Source organism: Aristolochia californica, unplaced genomic scaffold, assembly GCF_029961685.1.
Source record: "Aristolochia californica isolate CCGP_79_NKW_82.1479 unplaced genomic scaffold, dmAriCali1.0.hap1 SCAF_10, whole genome shotgun sequence".
Classification (NCBI taxonomy): domain Eukaryota; kingdom Viridiplantae; phylum Streptophyta; class Magnoliopsida; order Piperales; family Aristolochiaceae; genus Aristolochia; species Aristolochia californica.
Window position 1 is genome coordinate 7,428,084 of NW_027181771.1, and position 19,103 is coordinate 7,447,186.

General features: G+C 39.7%; 1 protein-coding gene across 2 annotated transcripts in view; it reads left to right on the top strand.

Annotated features, from left to right (window-relative positions):
* Nucleotides 1-3,254: 3,254 nt before the first annotated feature.
* LOC137941141 (protein GET4-like) overlaps nt 3,255-19,103 on the top strand; it is a 45,465-nt gene continuing 29,616 nt past the window's right edge. For both annotated transcript variants that reach the window (XM_068786437.1, XM_068786432.1), the window contains exons 1-5: nt 3,255-3,422; nt 11,778-11,857; nt 12,002-12,080; nt 12,704-12,785; nt 14,485-14,635. In XM_068786437.1, coding sequence (XP_068642538.1) covers nt 3,375-3,422; nt 11,778-11,857; nt 12,002-12,080; nt 12,704-12,785; nt 14,485-14,635 — 440 coding nt within the window. In that variant the 5' untranslated portion in view covers nt 3,255-3,374. The remainder of the gene's footprint in view (nt 3,423-11,777; nt 11,858-12,001; nt 12,081-12,703; nt 12,786-14,484; nt 14,636-19,103) is intronic.

The following is a 19,103-nucleotide window of genomic DNA, read 5'->3' on the forward strand; positions in this document are numbered from 1 at the left end:
GGTTGAAGCATCACTTTTTACTTCTATGCTAGGCATTATTGACTCAACACACATCAAATGTGAAACCATGTCTTTAAAAGATAGTTTTTATATTCTCGGATTGTCACCCTAATTGCTTCGTAAAGAAGTCTAGTTTTTATATTCTTGGATTTGCACCCTAACCACTTCTTTGAGAAGTCCAATGGCATGCAATAGTCTTCTTACTTTACTTTCTACTTATAAAAGTCTTGTAAATTTAATTTCTTCTCTTTGGATTTCCTACTTATCCATATCCAATTATAAAAATGATATTTAATAATTTGTTGCCGCACCCCTTCAAGTTCTCCTACAAATTGCCTCAATGACTTATCTCTCCTTTCCATTATATGAAACTTAGTATGCAACTCATAGATGTGAGGCATATTATTTTCTTCAAAAACCTCTTTTTAGGGCCACTCACAGCTCCCGACCAGTTTCATAATAAAATATTTTTGATTATTGATATGAAACTCCATGTTATTACACAACCATGACATAACAAGGAGATTTCTAGACTTCCACTTGAAAGCATTGCTGAAGGGGGATTTTTGTAGATGTACTTGTCTTTGTTCTAACAGTAGGTAATTTTCTTCATCAACTTTCACACTTGTAATTCTCTAGAGTTGTCCTCCTTTAGAGAATTGTCCACTTGCAAAATTTATAACATCCCTAGGATCCTCTATACTCACCAAATTTCAATCCAACGATAAACCTCCACATAGCGAGGTTACTATTTTGTGTATTCCACACTGTAGACATAGAAAAATAGAGGACACAACTTATCTCACATAAAAAGTATAAGCTAGATAGCTATATAGTAGTTCAAATAATTTTTTTTTTGGAGAATTAATTCCTCACACCATCTACTTGGCAGTAGAACCCTAAAATAAAAGAAAACTTGAGTAGCATACCCAATCAAACAATTAGTTTACAAAACTCTCTCTTTGATAAGTTTAGAGGATTCCTTCAACAAAATCAACAACTCATGTCAAATTGGGCAACCTCTTTCCTATTAGGTTCCAACAAGATACAAAATCGACACGAAGAAGTGGGTGGGAGGGTGTTGGAATAGGTTTACTAAATTGTAACTCAATTGTTGATATGTGCAATTGAAAAACCAAAGTCATATAAAACATAACTTAAATCAATCACACCAAGAAACACAAAGATTTATAGTAGTTCACAACTTGAACTCAAGTTGTCAATCTACTCAGCAATTTATTCTAGCCACTAATTAGTTACCTAATTGCACATACAATTCAAAGGCTATAAAAGCCAATTACAACAGATAGGCTACGAAAGCTAAAAATAACCTAAGGCCATAAAGGCCACAATAACAAAAAGATACAAAGGCTTTACAAGGCAACAAAGAAGCATGTCTTTAGTGAGTACACAACTCACTATAGCTCTAGCCATTCAAACTCATTCACAAAGGCTTTTTGCAATTGAAATGACTTAAAATTCTGGAGTTGCTTACACAAAGCTTGACCTACCACACTAGCAAGAGTTACTTGCAATATAAATTGAGCACATTAAACACCTCTCAATTTGGCAAATACCATAATGAAATTCAAAATAATTAAACCCAATCATATGTGTGTCTTTCCAATAATGATGAATAGCTTAAATGCATGTAAAATAATAAGATTTGAAAATAAAAGGCTCTTTTGAAATTCAATTAATGATTTTAAAGTGTAACTCTTATAAATCAACTTAATTGATATGTAATTTTTTTTTAAAAAAAGAAACGAGCTGATAATGATGGTTGCATAGTAATGGATGATTTGAAATTTGATTTTCCACAAGTTGAACTTGACTTCACCATGCACAATCAAAAATTTAAAAATAAATAAAAAGTTGTAGTTAAGCTTTTTCGAGCTAGTGAAAGATGGCTTTTCAATGAGAAATTAGATATCCACAATTTATTGAAAAGTCAAAAAGTATTTATGAGAGGTCCTAGTTCATTGTAGTAATTGTTCTCTTTGTTTCAAATAAACCAAAAATTTCTTCAATAAAGGAGATCTCAACATTCCAACACAGAGACAATAAAATTGAAAAAAAAACATTAAGTTTTTCCTTTTGTAAAATCTAACTAAAATCATTCTAAATTTTTTAACTATATGCTTAAAATTCTTGGCTTGAGCTGCTAAACACAATAGTAAATCACATACATTATTTGGAGACCTAACATGACCAAATCTCAAAAGTATCTCTTGTAGCTTTTTGGGTTTCTACTATTAAATGGTTATGACACTATTGGGACAATCTAGTTCTTCAAAAATATCTGTCAAAGCACCTGTCAAAATACTATTGTCACCGTTCAAATGCTCAAACTTCTGCAACCTTTTGTTTCAACTACTGAAACATTGGGTGGAATGTTCAAATAGTTCTTCTTCCAATAGGGTTGTTTCATGCATCGTTCGAATGTTTGGGGGGACTCTTTGAATGATTTGAGCTTCTTGAATATTCTATTTGATAGGTTACTTGAATGGTTGACATACTCTTTGAATAGTCATACTTTTTTATTTACTTTTGTATAACTATACTATTCAAATGGTTAACACATTCTTTAAAGCTTACACTTTATGTGCTTTTTTTTTTGCTTTCTATAATTAGACTATTTGAATGAAATGGTTAACATATTATTAGAGCAGTTAGTGTCTATTTGGAACCCCATGGAAAAGAAAAAAAAAGAAAAGAAATTGAGAATTTGACCATTATTATTCTTAAAAATTATTAGTGAAAAAGAGAATTTAATTATTATCTCATTTTTACTAACTATCTTTGGGAATAATAATGGTCAAATTTTTAATTTATTTTCTTGGGGTTCCAAACAGACCTTAGACCTTAGACTTCTGCTGTTTTCTTTTACTCCATCTTTCATACACCCAACATATTGTTCCAACAGCTAGTGCAACAAAAACAAAAAATTGATTTACAAATCTACTAAAAACTTTATCCAAGGGTGGTTAATTCTAAGTATTTGTTATGAGCAAAATTAGATTGCCTAAGAATGTTGAGAACAATATCCTCCAGTATTTTGCAGCCACTTTTGTACCCAAGAAATTGGGAGGAACAAGGAGCTAAAAAACGGACCCGCCGGTCAAACGCAGCATCCACGCCAGAAGTAGTATCCGTTTCACGTCAAACTCAACATGAATGGGCCCAGTGGGTGCTAGACTTAGCTCGTTGGTCCACAAAATGCAGCGACCGAGCACCCATCCATCGTGCCTCTTTTCCCTCCGTGCCACCGACTCGGCACCTCTATCGATCTGTTTCGGTCTCTCTCCAATCTTTATTTGCAGCATCCTTGAATCCTCCATTCTTTTTCACGAAAAAGGTTTTGGTTCCTGGCCATGGTTCGAGAGAGAGTCAGAAAGGGCGTCTTGGCTCCTGCCCAGGAGGTAAGATGATGAAATTGAAAATTTAAATCCTGTAAGAAGTGAATTTGTTCGGATTGATGTTGTCGTAGTCGTTTCGTTTCGAAATTCATGAGTATTTTGTAGAAAACTTGACCGTGCGCTTCTAATCGATTAGCAAAGGACCGTTTCATTTTTTGGTTTGTAGATTTCTCCAGCAGTTTTGCGGATAGTTTATACGATGAAGGATTCTGAATGCATCTGAATTATCAACTTAATTTAACTTTTAGGAATACTGCGTAAAACTTGTTCGCTGGCATGGTTTGTTGGTTTGTCCGTTATTCCGCCCATTGTATAGTCGATCAATTAGAATTTCCCCGGGGGGGGGGGAGGAGGGGGAGATGGGTTTTGATTGCTAGTGTGTTTGGTTGGAAATCAATCCTACCAGGGTTTAAACTTTTGCCATGCACCTTGCCTGCACGCATGGCAGTACTGCTGCTCATCCGTGTGTGCGTGCAACAGCTGTGATGCCTGCCCCTATTTTGCCTTGCCTTGCTGTGTTGCCTACGGTAGGTCATTTTTATGACTTGGGGTTGCCGTAACGCTCTAGCAACCCCCCTTTTTGGCGGTGTTGGCTGTGCCATGTCCTTCTTCGGCTGTGTTGTCTATGCTACATCAGCCCGTGTATCATGGTCCCCCAACAATAATGTAGACGTCTTTGTCATTTTGCTTTTCTGATAGGCTTCAATGAAACATGTGCTAAATTGATGGGCTTCTTTCATCTTTGGGCTATCTACAAGGCAGCTGGGCTCCTCCTAGACTTGCATGGAAGTACGTTGTGTGGCATAAGAGGCTACCTTCCCACTGCTAAAGCCTCCTCTGTTGTACAATCACTCGACACAGTCAGTAATGTGCCAATTTTGGAAGATCAGATCATTGGTTAAACGGAATTTTAAAGGGCTGGATGAATCCGTCTTTCATCCTCTTCCTCAAGCTACTTCTAAAGTTCTTTCAAACTCTTTTGGGGCTATGCGGTATGGTGCCATGCCTGATGGTTTGGCTCTCGGCTTTAGCTCGATCATTTGATCTACCTTCCTCCTTGGAGGTAATCTCTTTGGCAACTCCTTCGACATCAAGTTTTGGAACTTCTATAGGACTTTCTCCACTTCGACCGGTATTGGATGACCATTAGTCCATTGTTCGTTTCCTACCAAAGAAATAAGAAAAGTTGACTCCCCACTCCTAAGAACTTTCTTAAGTTATCGACCTTAAAACATGATAACTTTCCCTTTTACATTGTCCCTCACTTTGGATATCATACATGGGCTCTTCTTGTCTCTAACCTACCATTCCCTAGTAGGGCGTTATGAATGCATTACATGTATATAGAAAATTCATCTCTAATATTACACTAAAATTGTCCATGGGAACTAAAGTGAAGTCTAGAAGGCCTATCCATTTTCCAACGATGACACAAGTGTGTTTGGGCACTCCAAGCACCGCCTTTGCTTCGTAATTGACAACTTTCATTCAATTGTCTTCTCATTCTCAACGTACTGTGGTCATCTTGCATCTTCTTCTGAAGTGAAGTTGTGGGTAGCTTCGGTATCATCATCGTCTTCAGCTTTTTGTCATTTAGCAACACATCAAGGTAGAGTAACTCACGTTTAGATCATATTGATGGTATCATAGACTTCTCGATGTGGGCTTGGATGGAATTCAACAACATCATTGAGCCCCTTCTAGGCTTGTCACTCGATTGCTCAATAGCTTCATCTCCTTTGACAACATTTAAAAACTTCTTCTTTAGATAATTCCTTTCCATGTGATCACCATCACAAAGAAACATTTGAGTTTTTGGGGTGGTGAAATTACCTTTACCTGAGTGGTTTTTCTTCTTCTTGGAGTTCCTCTCATCATTCTAGGAATTTCGATTGCAAGTAGGCTTCTGCTTGTGGTTCTCCTTATCTGATTTTTTCTATCGGATTTTGGGGACTTGTTGGCATTTTTATTGAATTTCCTTTCGAAATCCATTAGCTTCTCTATTGTGGCCAAGGTGGTTGCAAGGGTCTTCACCTCTTGACGCCTTAACTCAAGCTCAGCTCAAGGATGAAGTTTCCCTAAGAAAGAAAATAATCGATCCTCATCGGTCATATTAGGAATACAAAACATTAGAGAGGTAAAAGACTGAATGTATCCACAAATTGTCCTTTTTTGCTTCAATGCTCGTAACTCTTTTCTTGCTTGGTAATCTCTTGAAAGAAATGATGCTTCGACTTGAGCTTAAAATCTTCCCTTGTCTCCACCAAACTCTCCTTGTATTCAACATCACCAACTCTATGTCTCTACCATAGAATAGCATCATCAATAAGGAACATTGAGGCAATATTAACCTTTACTTCCTCATTAATGAGTTTAAAAGCTTTAAAATGCTACTCAACCTGCCACAAGAAGTTGTCTATGACCTTCAGGTCCCACACACCGTTGTAGGCTTTAGGTTCTAGCACTTTGATATTCATTTGTAAAGGAAGACCACCCCCATTCAGAAAGCAATTCTCCATAATAGCCATCCTCATTCGCATCTAATCCAACTCCGTCGTCATCAAAATCTCCTCCAACTCGGTCCACATATCATCTATGGTGTTGCACTTGTTTGACATTATTATTGCAACACAATATGAATATCCTCCTCTAGCCCTTGAATCTCATCAGGGCTGTGTTGTTGAGTGTCTGCCACTTATTGGATCTTCTCCTCCTAAATTAGCACTCCACCTTCTCTAGCCTTGATCAAAGAAGCAAAAGGAGAATCACATTCAGATGCTTTCTTCTTACCTTTGGTAGGTTGTACTTTTAAAGTGGTTTTGAAGATGCCATGGCTGATCTGTGTTGACACAAGTTACTCCCATCTTGAAGTTGCTTTGATACCGGTTCCTTTGAACTTGAATGAGCTCTGATACCGGTTGTCATGCTACTGGATTGGACGAGAAATCACTCTTAGACCCTTAGGACGAAAGTAGCCTAGTTAGCTTCTCACATCAAGAAAAACAAACTTAAAACGGAAGAGATGATCTTTCACAATAAAGGGAACTTCTTTGCACGAAATTTAGATGGTTTACAAGATTTTACATAACCTATTTATAGGCAAACTAAGGATAATCATCCCTTCTCCTTTATCTCACACAGTCCAATTGGCTCTTGCCACTTAAGCGAGAGGATTGCCTCTTTATTCAAAATTAAACTAGGCATTATCTCACATGCTGTAAAGTATTTTAAAAATCCAATTTAAATCCATTGGATCAAGGCCAATTTGAATTTCAAATTTTGTATAAGTCAACTAGCTAGGCAGCCAGATCTCTCTTGTTATAGGTCCTATTGCCCGCGCTTGCTACCTAGCCATGCACCTAGGCCCCATGGGCGCTTTGCCAAGCCCTTCTTTTGTGTGTGCGCTTCACCAAGCGCCTTGCCCATGAGCCTGCTTCTCTGAGTGCCTCACTCACACGTGTGCCTGAGCCCTTCCATGCATGTGTGCACACCTTCTATTGTTGTGCGCCAGCACACCTACATCTAGTAGCAATGCTATGCCAACGACTGTGCTGCCTTGCCTTGCTGAGACGTCTAATGCTGCTATTGCCTTCAGTAGGTCATTTTTTATGACTAGAGGCTGTCTTAACACTATGGGAACTCCTTTTCGATGGTGTTGTTTGTGTGTCCCACTTTGGCCGTGTCCTTCTTTGGCTCAGCCTCCACCGGCATATCACTTCAGTTACTCTTTAGATATCCAACTTGAGTCTTTCTAGTGTCAAGGATGCATATTTTGAGTGTGACTTTTGAAGAAAATATCTAGCATGAAAGTCTCTCTCCAACTTGGCACAAGTATCTGTCATTCTGCTTTTTTTTTTTTTTTTTTTAAAAGTACTGAGAATTGTATTAAGTAGTGAAAATTACATTCAGGGGGGGGGGGGGGGGGGGGGGGACCGTCCTATAATTTGAGGGATTGGAGGGAGGTCCTAGTTTTAGCTAAATTGTTGACAAAAGAATTTGTCGAACGGATTACATGGTTCCATGAATGAGAAATAACTTTTTACAACATCAGAAATGGAGTGCAAGGTGGGCCAGTAGCGCCAAGGGGGAGGGGCTGATCCCGATCCCCAACTAATAACAACACTAGAGTCGCCTTCAATGAGAAGATGATCAGATAGTCGCTCCTTGAAAATGTTCAGACTGTGGAGGAGAGCAGAGACTTCAGCCGTGGTAGAATCCACAAGACCCAGAGGACCCGCATAAGATAGAATGACCACACCCGAAGAGTTACGGAAAGCGCCGCCAAAACCAGCAGGACTTAGGCATCCCAAAGTGCTACCATCAAAGTTTAGTTTGATGCTGCCGGGGGGGGGGACCACTCAACCATGCCAGAGCCTTGTTTGGGTTTGTCATGTGGGCGACGATACGCCAATTGCTGCGAAGTGGCATTCCCATGAGGGGAGAAAACTCGCGTCGAGAATGAAGCCAGTTGGTAATGTGACCCACAACCAACTCAATGGATCCCTCAATGCTGTTTGACTTGCGGTTAAAGCGTCGATTGTTGTGCTCAAGCCATATGCACCATGGACTATGAGCAAGGCAGGCAGAGAGGAGGATCTTTCCTAGCTTGGGAAGTTGATTAGCTCTAACCATCTGTATGGTTCCAATGAGGTCATGCAAGAGGAGGAGTTGAAGATTTATCTTCTGAAAGACACCCATCTAGACTTTCCAAGAGTTACTGCAGTGGAGGAGGACATGCTCAACTGATTCATTGCATGTATCGCTTAGAGGGCAGATCACATTTGGGCTTGCAAAGCCCCTCTTGATAAGGTTGTTGGTGGTAAGAATCTTCCCTTTTATAGCTGTCCACATGAAGATTCCATTTTTCTCGGCGCAAAGATCTTCCATGCAATCACGACATCTTGCTCTAGGGGTTTTGGGGGGGGGGGGGGGGACCGCTCAACCATGCCAGAGCCTTGTTTGGGTCTGTCATGTGGGCGACGATACGCCAATTGCTGCGAAGTGGCATTCCCATGAGGGAAGAAAACTCGCGTCGAGAATGAAGCCAGCTGGTAATGTGACCCACAACCAATTCAATGGATCCCTCAATGCTGTTTGACTTGCGGTTAAAGCGTCGATTGTTGGGCTCAAGCCATATGCACCATGGACTATGAGCAAGGCAGGCAGAGAGGAGGATCTTTCCTAGCTTGGGAAGTTGATTAGCTCTGACCATCTGTATGGTTCCAATGAGGTCATGCAAGAGGAGGAGTTGAAGATTTATCTTCTGAAAGACACCCATCTAGACTTTCCAAGAGTTACTGCAGTGGAGGAGGACATGCTCAACTAATTCATTGCATGTATCGCTTAGAGGGCAGATCACATTTGGGCTTGCAAAGCCCCTCTTGATAAGGTTGTTGGTGGTAAGAATCTTCCCTTTTATAGCTGTCCACATGAAGATTCCATTTTTCTCGGCGCAGAGATCTTCCATGCAGTCACAACATCTTGCTCTGGGGGTTGGGCGTCCACCCTCTGATGTGAGAATATGCACTGGCCACTGAGAAGAGGCCACTCTTGTTCGGCTTCCAAACAATCTTATCTGGAATGTAATTTCGAATCACAATAGGGGCAAATTAGCAAGAAGATCACATAGATCGTTGGTCTCACAATCGTGGAGGCCCCGCCTGAAGTGAAAATCCCAAGATTGGTCACACCAAACATATGCAATGAGGGCATCCTGCCTAGAAGTGACGGCAAAGGGAGAGCTAAAGGCCTCCATAAGAGGTTTGTTTCCACACCATTCATGACGCCAGAAAAGAAGTCTCTGACCATTTCCTGCATAGGTGGTGGCACTCTTGAGGGAGCAGGGGAAGAAGAGACTTCCATATGGGAGATAGGCTTCTGTGTCTCCCCCCCTCAAGCCAACAATGTCGAGGCCCTTGTAACTTGTAAGCCACCATGGGTTTCCCACAGGAGTCTCTTTGCGAATTAAAATTCCAGCGCCACTTCAGTAGGAGGGCTTGGTTCATTTCTTTTGTGGGATGGACACCAAGCCTGCCAAGAATGAGTAGTAAGTAGACCTCATTCCAGTTGACCAAATGGTAGCCAAAGAAGTCCTCGGATTCTCACCATAGGCTGCTTTCTTTAATGATGCTACATAGTTATTTCTCCTCCTCCCTAAAACCCTATATACCAAATTTATGGCTAGGTTTGCCTTTTAAAGTTCTCTTTACAACTTCTATTGATGTTGTTAAGGAATAGTCCTATATAGATTAGTGAGTACAAAGATCTTGAGTTTATTAGTTGGGAAATAGGCTTCCTAACTTGGCTAGTCATTTTGGGATGGGCTTTGGATCCAACTTCACACGGTATCAGAGCAGGTATTATTCTTATGTGGGCCTACACCTAAACTTATCTACTTGTAGAGTCATAAAAAAGGGCCTACACCTAAATTATCCACTTGTAGAGCCACAAAAAAGAGGGCATATACCTAAATTATCCACTTGTAGAGCCACAAAAGAGGGCCTACCTAAATTATCTACTTGTAGAGCCACAAAAGAGGATCTACACCTAAATTATCCACTTGTAGTGACACAAAAAGAGGGCCTACACGTGAGGAAGAGTGTTAAAGAATAGTCCCACATAGATTAATGAGTACAAATATCTTGAGTTTATTAGTTGGGAAAAAGGCTTCCTAAGTTGGCTAGTCATTTGGGATGGGCCTTGGACCAACTTCACAGATGTCATTATTGGCTTGTCTAGTTTTGGTCGTTATTTTCTTCACGCAATTCGTATGCTTAAACTCTTGCCGTTCTTTGATACTATTGAGCCTTCTTATCTAGAACAAGTTTAGAGGAAAGTGCTTGACTGAGCAGAACAATTGTTTTTGGTGCACGCTTTTATTCTATTTGTTGCAAATTATGTCCATACTTCTCTTGAAAAGCTGATCCCCATTTTCAGTTATTCTGCACCATTGTTTTACCAAAATGCCTTTACAGTATTGATTCTTCTGAGCAACTTTGGGATGCATATAACTCAAGGAGTCAATTTTGTACTTCCTAAAAAGTGGAAACCCTTCTGATTTCCTTTCACTCTCGTATCTTTACGAACTTGAATAATGTACTCTTTCCAGCATATAGTATGAATTTGGAATTTATTCATTGCTGTAAGTTAGTATTCTCTCTTTCTCTCTCTTTTGAAACCTCCGAGAAGAGAGGATTGATGTGAAAAAGAAGATTAGAGTTGCCTTTGTTCTGCAAATTCTCATTTGATCTTGGTTATCATTCCCAACCATTTATATATGCCTTCAATCCAGTCAGAAGAAAAAGAGTCTAAAGATACATGTATCATTTCATGTGGATGGTGCTAATTTGGTTGAAGCAATTCAGGTTTATGTGATAAACTGTTACTGGGGATGGGTATGAGCAACCAGGTCTTGGAGTTTTGTATGTGCATTCGAAATTAACATTTGGAAAAGAAAAGAAGAGAATCGGTACAAGCAAAATTGTTTATGAAACTGTTACTGAAGTAAAAAAGCATTTAAAAGTAGAAGAACAAAATGCATCTAACATCTTGATAATGGGGTTTGAGGTGTCAAAAATTCATGGTATGCTTCACTATATATTTATTGGTATGGGTCAAGTTATTTATAAATTTACATTTCTAATTTAGAATGAACTGAAATTCTTATGTTGATATGTGTGAAGCTCCTTTCAACATTTTTTATACATTAATTTCTCATAGTATATGAATTAATTATTCCTTCCCGGATATATATATATATATATATGAATATATAGTAAATAGTTTTTCAGCTAGTTTTATTACAGAAGCATGCAGTGTAAAAAATTCAGGACATCTCCTTTGGTAGTTTCTTGGTTTCACTGGGAAATCTTCTTCTTGGAGACTTCTTTATGTTTTTATGAGATCGTGGAGTGTTGTGACAGTTCGAGATTAAGTGGATTCATACACCACAAGATGCTAATTCATTGCCTGATTCTTTATCAAGATATGGAGTGAACCTTTATCTTCTTTTTTTTTTGAAAAGGAAAACCTTCATCTTCTCATTGCTGTCTCTTTTTCTTTTGCGTTTTTCAATTTTGGCCTTTTCATTTGCGTTTTTCACTTTTGGCCTTTTGTTCTGTATTATTGCTGTGAGGGTGGCTTTTCCTGCTTTGTACATTGTTTCTCTTAATGCATTTCGCACCATCCCTCTCCCCCAACAAAAAAATCAAGATTAGATTCTACAATTACGAATATTTATCTTTTCAATGCTTTCTTATGGTCTTGTTTTTGTCACCTCTATTAATGGTTTTTAGTTCGTGATGTAAAATTTTAATATTTCTTTGATTGTCTCTTTAACTCCCTTTTATCAATATACAGACCATAGAGAAACTTGAGAAAGTTGTTAAAGATGGCAATTCTTATGAAGCCCAACAGATGTACAAGTCCACCACAGCAAGGTTTTGTTCTTCTTTCTTTTATAGCCAAGTGCAATATCCATTTAAAACATATTTCTCTTTGAGACAATGTTTCTGTGTTTAGAAACTTATGATAATATGAACTTGAGTCTCTGTGCCAATAAAAACATTCATTGTGTTCGACAGATATGTGTCAGCCCAGAAATTTGCTGAAGCCTTGGACATCTTACAGTCAGGTGCTTCCCTCCAGCTGAAGCAAGCACAGGTTGTTTTCATGTAGTTTCTTTTCTAACTTTTAGATAACTGAGCTAGGAAACTGAAAAAAGATGGATACCAGGCAATATTTGGACTTCATAAATTTTGCTTTGGATTCATGTGTTTGGAAGCAAAACCTTAAACTTATATTTTCAGCAAATCGGGACCTCCTTGTTATCAACATAAATTCCAGTAGCATTTGAAAAAATAATTAAGAGTTGTTTCTCATACTTCTAGATTTCCAATTCCGACTGCAAGGGTAAAAGATAGTTCCGGACCGCTCTCTCTCTCTTTGTTTTTCAATCTCACATGTACAGCAATTTCAGAGATTAAGTATTCTGGATTTATATAATGGAAAAATACATGGAATTATGTATTCCTATCATATAACTTGAGGTAAATACATTGTATCATCTATCCATTGTAATTGGAATCACATTCCTAGATCAGCCAACTCTTTGGCTGATAAATTGGCAAAATTCGGAACTTCCTAGCAATCTCTCATTGTTCGGGAAGGCTTCCCTCCTTTGTAATTTGCTCTTTTGAGCTTTTGTCTTAATAAAAATCAGCATCATTTAAAAAAAAAAACAGTTTCAACAGTTGCTTTATACATGGATGCTGAACTACATACAGGTTACATGTGGAGCTGAACTTGCTGTTCTATTTGTGGACACACTAGTAAAAGGGAAATTTGAGTGCAATGAGGACATGCTAGGTACATCTTTTAATTCTTTATAACCTACTGATAGGCAAAATGATTTTAACTGATATTTGTTAAAAACCTTTGGATGTTCAATCATTTTTCCATGTTTTGGTTACTACATATTTTCTATGTGCTTGTCACAATAAACTGCTTGGACTGTGATTTTTCGTTTTTCTTTTGTTTTTTGAACTGCTGATTGGTTCTTTTTTTTTTTTTTTTTTGAATGTTGATCATGCCTACTACACCCCATAAACCTTGGTGAGACTTGAACCCAAAACCTTACACTAGAAAGGCTTAACCCAATATCAAATTAAATATTTGCTCTCAGAGGTAAACACAAGGGACTATGTTTAAGACTATGCTTGTACCTTTATTTCCTATAGAGTTCACTGCTGATTTGTTGACTAAAGAGGGGGTGAACCTTCAATCTCTCATTGTATGAGACTTCTCCCCATCTAGTTTTGTCTTTTTGATTGCCTTTGCAAAATAATTTCGCTTTTTCAGAACTAAAAAAATTCTTGTTTCCAAAACAAAGTATACCTTTTCATAGATTATGTACTTTGTATTGAGAGGGTTCTCTCCCCTTTAATCATGTTTTCTTATGTTTAATATAAGCGTCAGCATGTAAACTGGTCTCGTCCTCACTACAGTAAGATGCTATGAACACTTTGTTGGCGGTTCTTCCTTGCTGTATTTGGACCGACTGAAACAATCGAGCAGTGGTAAATCAGATTCGGTGGGTCAGGTGTTGGATTGGGTTATTTGCACTACTCTCTTGGCTCTTCATGTGCTAAGATTTCTTTCAGAGTCAATCAAGCTACATTAGAGAGTACTGGTTCTCTATTGTCATGCTTAAGCTTGTTATATGTCAATCTTTTGCCTCTAGGATCCCTCCTTGTGTTGGTGTTCGTAAGTTAATCTTTGATGGTAGTGTTCGTGGAAACCTGGGTCCTGCTGGTTTTGGTGGGTTATTTTAGGAATTTGATAGGAAAGTTATTGTCTCATATACCAGGCCTTTGGGTGTTGGTGACTGTGTCTTTGTGGAGACTAGTGGTGTCCTCCATGGCATAGGATTGTCAAAGAGTATTTCTATCATTCTTTAAAGGTGATTCCGCTTCAGTGATTTCTTCATGCAAAAATGTCTCTGATCTGCTTTGGAAGTTCTCCTCGAAGGGAAGAAAATTCTGACTTATTACAACAACTGTCCATCTCTGAAGCCATACTCCTAGGTCGGCTTTGTGGCCAATGGTCTCACTAAGGTAAGTATATCGCTTGAAAAATTGGTTGTAAGAGTTTTGAGTAGTTGTTGGTCTTCATTGCTTTGTGTTATTTTCTAACTGTCAAGCCAGGCTTTTGAGTTAGTGTTTTCCTTCTGTTTTCTTGCCTCTCCACTTGGGAGCCCTTCTTTGTGATTTTCTTTTTAAAAAAAACTTAGTATGTATTGCATAACGCCAAACTGTGTCTATTGTCCATTATCAAATGACAATCTGAATCTTCTAAGCACCACCTTGCTTGGCCTTATTTTTGTTTGGAAAATGTGATGGTTATATTTAGATTTTTTTTTCAGGAAAATATTATAGTTTAGATCAATTCTTTTGTTAGAAGTTGCTTGCTTGGTAAACATATCCAGCTTTTGGCATATTTGGATGTTTTCTTCCTTCGTATAATTTAACAAATTTTCAGACTTTGACACAATTGTTTACATCTGTAGGTCGAATCAAGAAAATCTACAAAGAGTTTCCACAGGTTTCTCTACCCCAACAGGTAGGTGTCGATGAGGACATGCAAAAGCTTTCAGAAGCTTTGGGAGCTGCAAAGATTCGTGTTGAAGGCTGCTCGTCATTCTTGAAGGCTGCACTAAGGTAAGATGCTTATGTCTTGACTTATTGTAGGTTAGTTGGTTATGATGTCTTATCAATTGAAAGACCAGTGATATTTTTTTGCGAATGCTTGCAAGCTTAATGCATAAGACTGTTCTATTGGTTCAAGTTTTCTTTACATTCTTCTTATTTCTTTGAGGCATTTGTTGAGAGGGAAAATGTCCCACATTGAAAAGTATTAAGAAAAGTTAATGGGCTACAGGTTGGGCAATAGGCTTTTTGAGTAGCTAGTCATTTTGTTGTTAAAGACCATTGTGTTTTTCTTTTTTTATGATTAAAATGGGTATTGAGAGAAATTTGTAACAAGTTAAAGCTGTATGCTCAATCTTGAGGAGAAGTGTTGGAAAGTATAATTAGAGTTTATTTAGGTTTTCCTTTAGAAACTTGATTCCTGGGGAACAGGTTGCAAGGACATTGATGTAATTTTTATATTATTTTAATTATAAATAGGGGAAAAAGGTTTGTAATCCCTGATCTCTCCATTTTTTTTCTTCCTTCAAATTCCAACGGTGGTATCAGAGCAAGTTGTGTTTGTGGGTTAAAACCTAATTTGTGTTCCCCAAATTATTTGTGTGTTATGGTCTCTTTGAGGTGAGATTACGGTATTTGTGTATTTTGGACTCCATAAGGTGAGAGTTTGTGTGCTGTGGGCTTTGTTGGGAGTTTGTGCCTACATTTTAGGCCCATTATGTGTAAACCTAGATGTGAGGGTAGTGTTAAGTGGGAAAAAAATCCTATATTAAAAAGCATTATAAAATGTTAATGGGTTATAAAGTTGAACAATAAGCTTCCTACATGACTAGTCATTTTTGGATGGAACCGGGCTCAACCCAACAACATTAAAGTTGTTTATTGATATACTAAGAAATCTGAGCTTCTAGGTGACATGTTGAAACTCTTGACTGAATTCTCATTGTTGAATGTTTGGAGAAAGAAAATAAATCATTAATTGATGTAAATTAAATACATTGAGTCTCAATTTATAATTGATAGAATATATAATATCTGAGTTAAATTTAATTACCCATATCTCAGTTATACCTAAAGTACAACTCTTAAAAGATTAGTGTTACAACAATTAAACAACTCTAACAAAGTAGAAGTTTGATATTAATAAAATTTCTCCTTGGTAGCAGCTTCTTCCCTTGAGGCTTATATCTATGAGAGTCATGTAAGATTCTTCCATATTTATTCTTCAACACGCCCCTTCAAGTTGGGTTTGTAACTTTAGCTTGCAAAGAAAAAGATTCTTGGTTTTCAATCTTGTTTCACCGAAAAATTCTTCATAAATACAAATTCTTCATGTTCCGTGTTAGAATAATTTTCAGCTAAAACCACCTTATTCCTCTACTTCTCTCTCTCAAGCTGGGGAGCAAAACTACCGACCCCAACTTGGATGAAAGAAGAAAATGCATGCATCTCCCTCCAAATAATACACTACCTTGAAATCAAATAGATAAGAAAATAAGTGAAGACAATGACTTTCAAAAACCCTACTTGTAGGTAAAACCCAAAAAAGAGGGCCAAAAAGAAGGATTGGGGACAGATAAAATCGAAGCCAACACTAGGGCCCTGAAAATTACTTGAATAGGCTAAGGTGCTACTCGTAGCATCCTTAAACACCTTTCAAGTAATAAAAGCTTACCCATATCAAAGGGTATCAAACAAGTCACTTAGCACATAACAAAGTCAGCCATATAAAATTAGAAGATTAATTCAAGGCACTCAAATCCAGAAAAAAATGAGCTAGCAAGAGAGTTTGTGGGAGGTCTCGGTGACTCGGGGAGTCGTAGCTTCCTCCAACGGGGGATGAGGACTGGCGTCGACCTCCGGTGACCCCACTGGAGGCTCAAAAGTTGTGCCGACGAGGATTTCCATTGGGAAAGAGATAGTTAAGAGGGGAGAATATTGCACCCCCTCTCTCCCTCTCCGATTTTTTTGCTCGAAAGGAGGTTTGCGAGCGTTGTCGCGAGAAGGGGGAGAGCAGCTTCTAGTTTCTGTGTCCCAACGTCCCGGCCCGAGATCTATCGATGGGAATAGAAGAATCATCTACAACTATTCTGGTGGATGACCCCTCCCATGACTCCAAACTGGATGAAAATCGTGACGGGAAGGGCTGGACTGCAGTTCGGTTGAGGAGAAACAGAAGGGGGGGGGGAGAGCTTTCAGATCATCGGAAACTTCCTTCTCCTTCAGCGACTCGTGTCTGGTTATTTGTTGAACTCGGGGCAAATATGGTCCTGTGATTTGAGTAACAGTGAGATGGAGGATGAAGCCATGGTGTGGCCAGACACCAAGGCCAAAGACTGTGCAAGTCCAGTACACAACAACAGCAGCAACGGCCAAGGCTAAGTGCAATGGCACGGCCCAGAGGGGCGCACGCATATGGCCAGCCCGGCTGCTGCTGCAGAAGAACAAGATGCACTTGAGTTGGCCAGACGGATGGCCAAGCACCAAGACGCCAACGGCCCCAGCAGTCGGTCGAGACATAAATGAAAAATGCAATAGACGCACACACGGCGCACAACAAGCAAAACACGCGCGCGCATGGCCTAGGGAGAGGGCGCATTGGCTTTTGGGGTTGCACAAAGGCGCTCCAAGCGGAAGGATGAATGTGGGGTTGCCGAAGGTGAAACGTGTGCATGCGCAAGCAGCGGGCGGATGAAACGCACATGGGGTTGCCGAAGGTAAGATGCGCGTGCGCGCACTTGTCTAGGCAGTAGTGCAACCGTCCGAGTTATGCAGAACTATGAATATGTTTTTGTGGCAAAATCTGGGAACTTAAACCTTTTCGAGTGGGACCCGTCATGGGCCACTCAGATCCGACCCCTAAGGCATCTAGGACTCTTTTATGACATGACCTAAGGGCTGAGTTGGTGAGGCCTAGGGGCTGAGTTGGCATGGCCTAAGAGGTGAGTTGGCGGCCAAGTGTATAAAGGCCCAAAAACGGATCTGAGTCAATGAGGCAGATTTGATAAGGGAGGATCTTTGCTCTCATTGGACGGAAGCATGAGAGAAGGATCAAATCAAGGAGATTTGATAAGGGTTGAGCAAATCAAGGGATTTGGATAAGAAGGATCAAATCAGGGAGGATCTTCGCTCTCATTGGACGGAAGCATGAGAGAAGGATCAAATCAATGAGACTTGATAAGGGAGGATCTTCGCTTTCATTGGACGGAAGCATGAGAGAAAGGAGGGGTCGAAGCCTATAATTACCATGGCTGACGACCCTTGTATTCATTCACCATATCTTGGATAGCTTGTAAAGCATAGACGTGAGGGAGAGTTTTTGTAGAGTGCTGGCCTTTCACCTTTTTTTGATAAACCTCCCCTTCCACCTTGGACGGCTACTCCTTGTAATCTTTCTAGCATTAATACAAGGTTACTTTCTCTCCCCATTTCATTGTCTTTCTACCTTTTCATTGTTCGTACTTCACTTGAGAGGAAGGAGTTTGCAATGTTGATCTAAGGGATGAGAGGTTGTACTACCTTTGACGGATTTAAGGTAGGCCATCACGGGAGTTGGAGTTCCGCTAGCCTAATCGAGTTTAAGCTCGTTTGACCACTTGACAAACTGGTATCAGAGCGTTCGTTGTAATCTATGGCTTCAACAAGTGGGGAAGACACTTCAAGAACAAGACAATCGGTAAGTGACTTCAAAAACCGATTTCTTTCCATTGAAGATCGTCTTTCTGGTCTTATGCGCCTCCAGGCGACTTCGGAGGACCTTCTGTCCAGACAAGTCAAGGAGGGCATTAGGCGAGCATTGGAAGAAAGATATCCAAGCCCGGAATGGCTCTATGGCTTGGAAGAAGACGTGAGGGCTCACTAGCTGTGAGGCGTGTTGATCTCAAGGAAACTGTGCAAGAGATGAGCGCGAGGATGGTTGATTTGTGCTCACGATTTTCTCTCCATGAACGTGCTCTTGCAAGTGGAGGCAACACCCAAGGGAACGCCAAGATAAAAGTGCCTGAGCCAAAGTCTTTCAACGGAAAGAGAGACGTGAAAGTCATAGATAATTTTCTATGGTAAGTGGAACAATACTTCTACACTAGCAAGCTCAGTCCGAAGCAAGCTCGGTGGCAAGTTTTCTTGGCCGAGTTTGACTTTGAGATGATGTACAAGGCGGGGAAAGCCTATGTTGCTGTAGATGCCTTAAGCAGAAAGACGGATCTTGCTACACCTTTTGATGGAGAAAAGGGCAAAAGGGTATTGGCGCACATACAGTGCATGACACTAGAATGCATTGCTGGAACACGCTCAGAAACGGAATGTGTGCGCATGGCAGAGGCAGAGGCAGAGGCGCGCATGGCGCTATGCGAACAACGCTCAGCAACCTCAACATGTGATGCAGCAGGCGGCAGACCCTTCACCCGCATCACACGTGATGCGCGTAGCGGCTGCGCGAGACAGATATAAGCGCGGTGCACGCCCCGACACTTGCTTCACG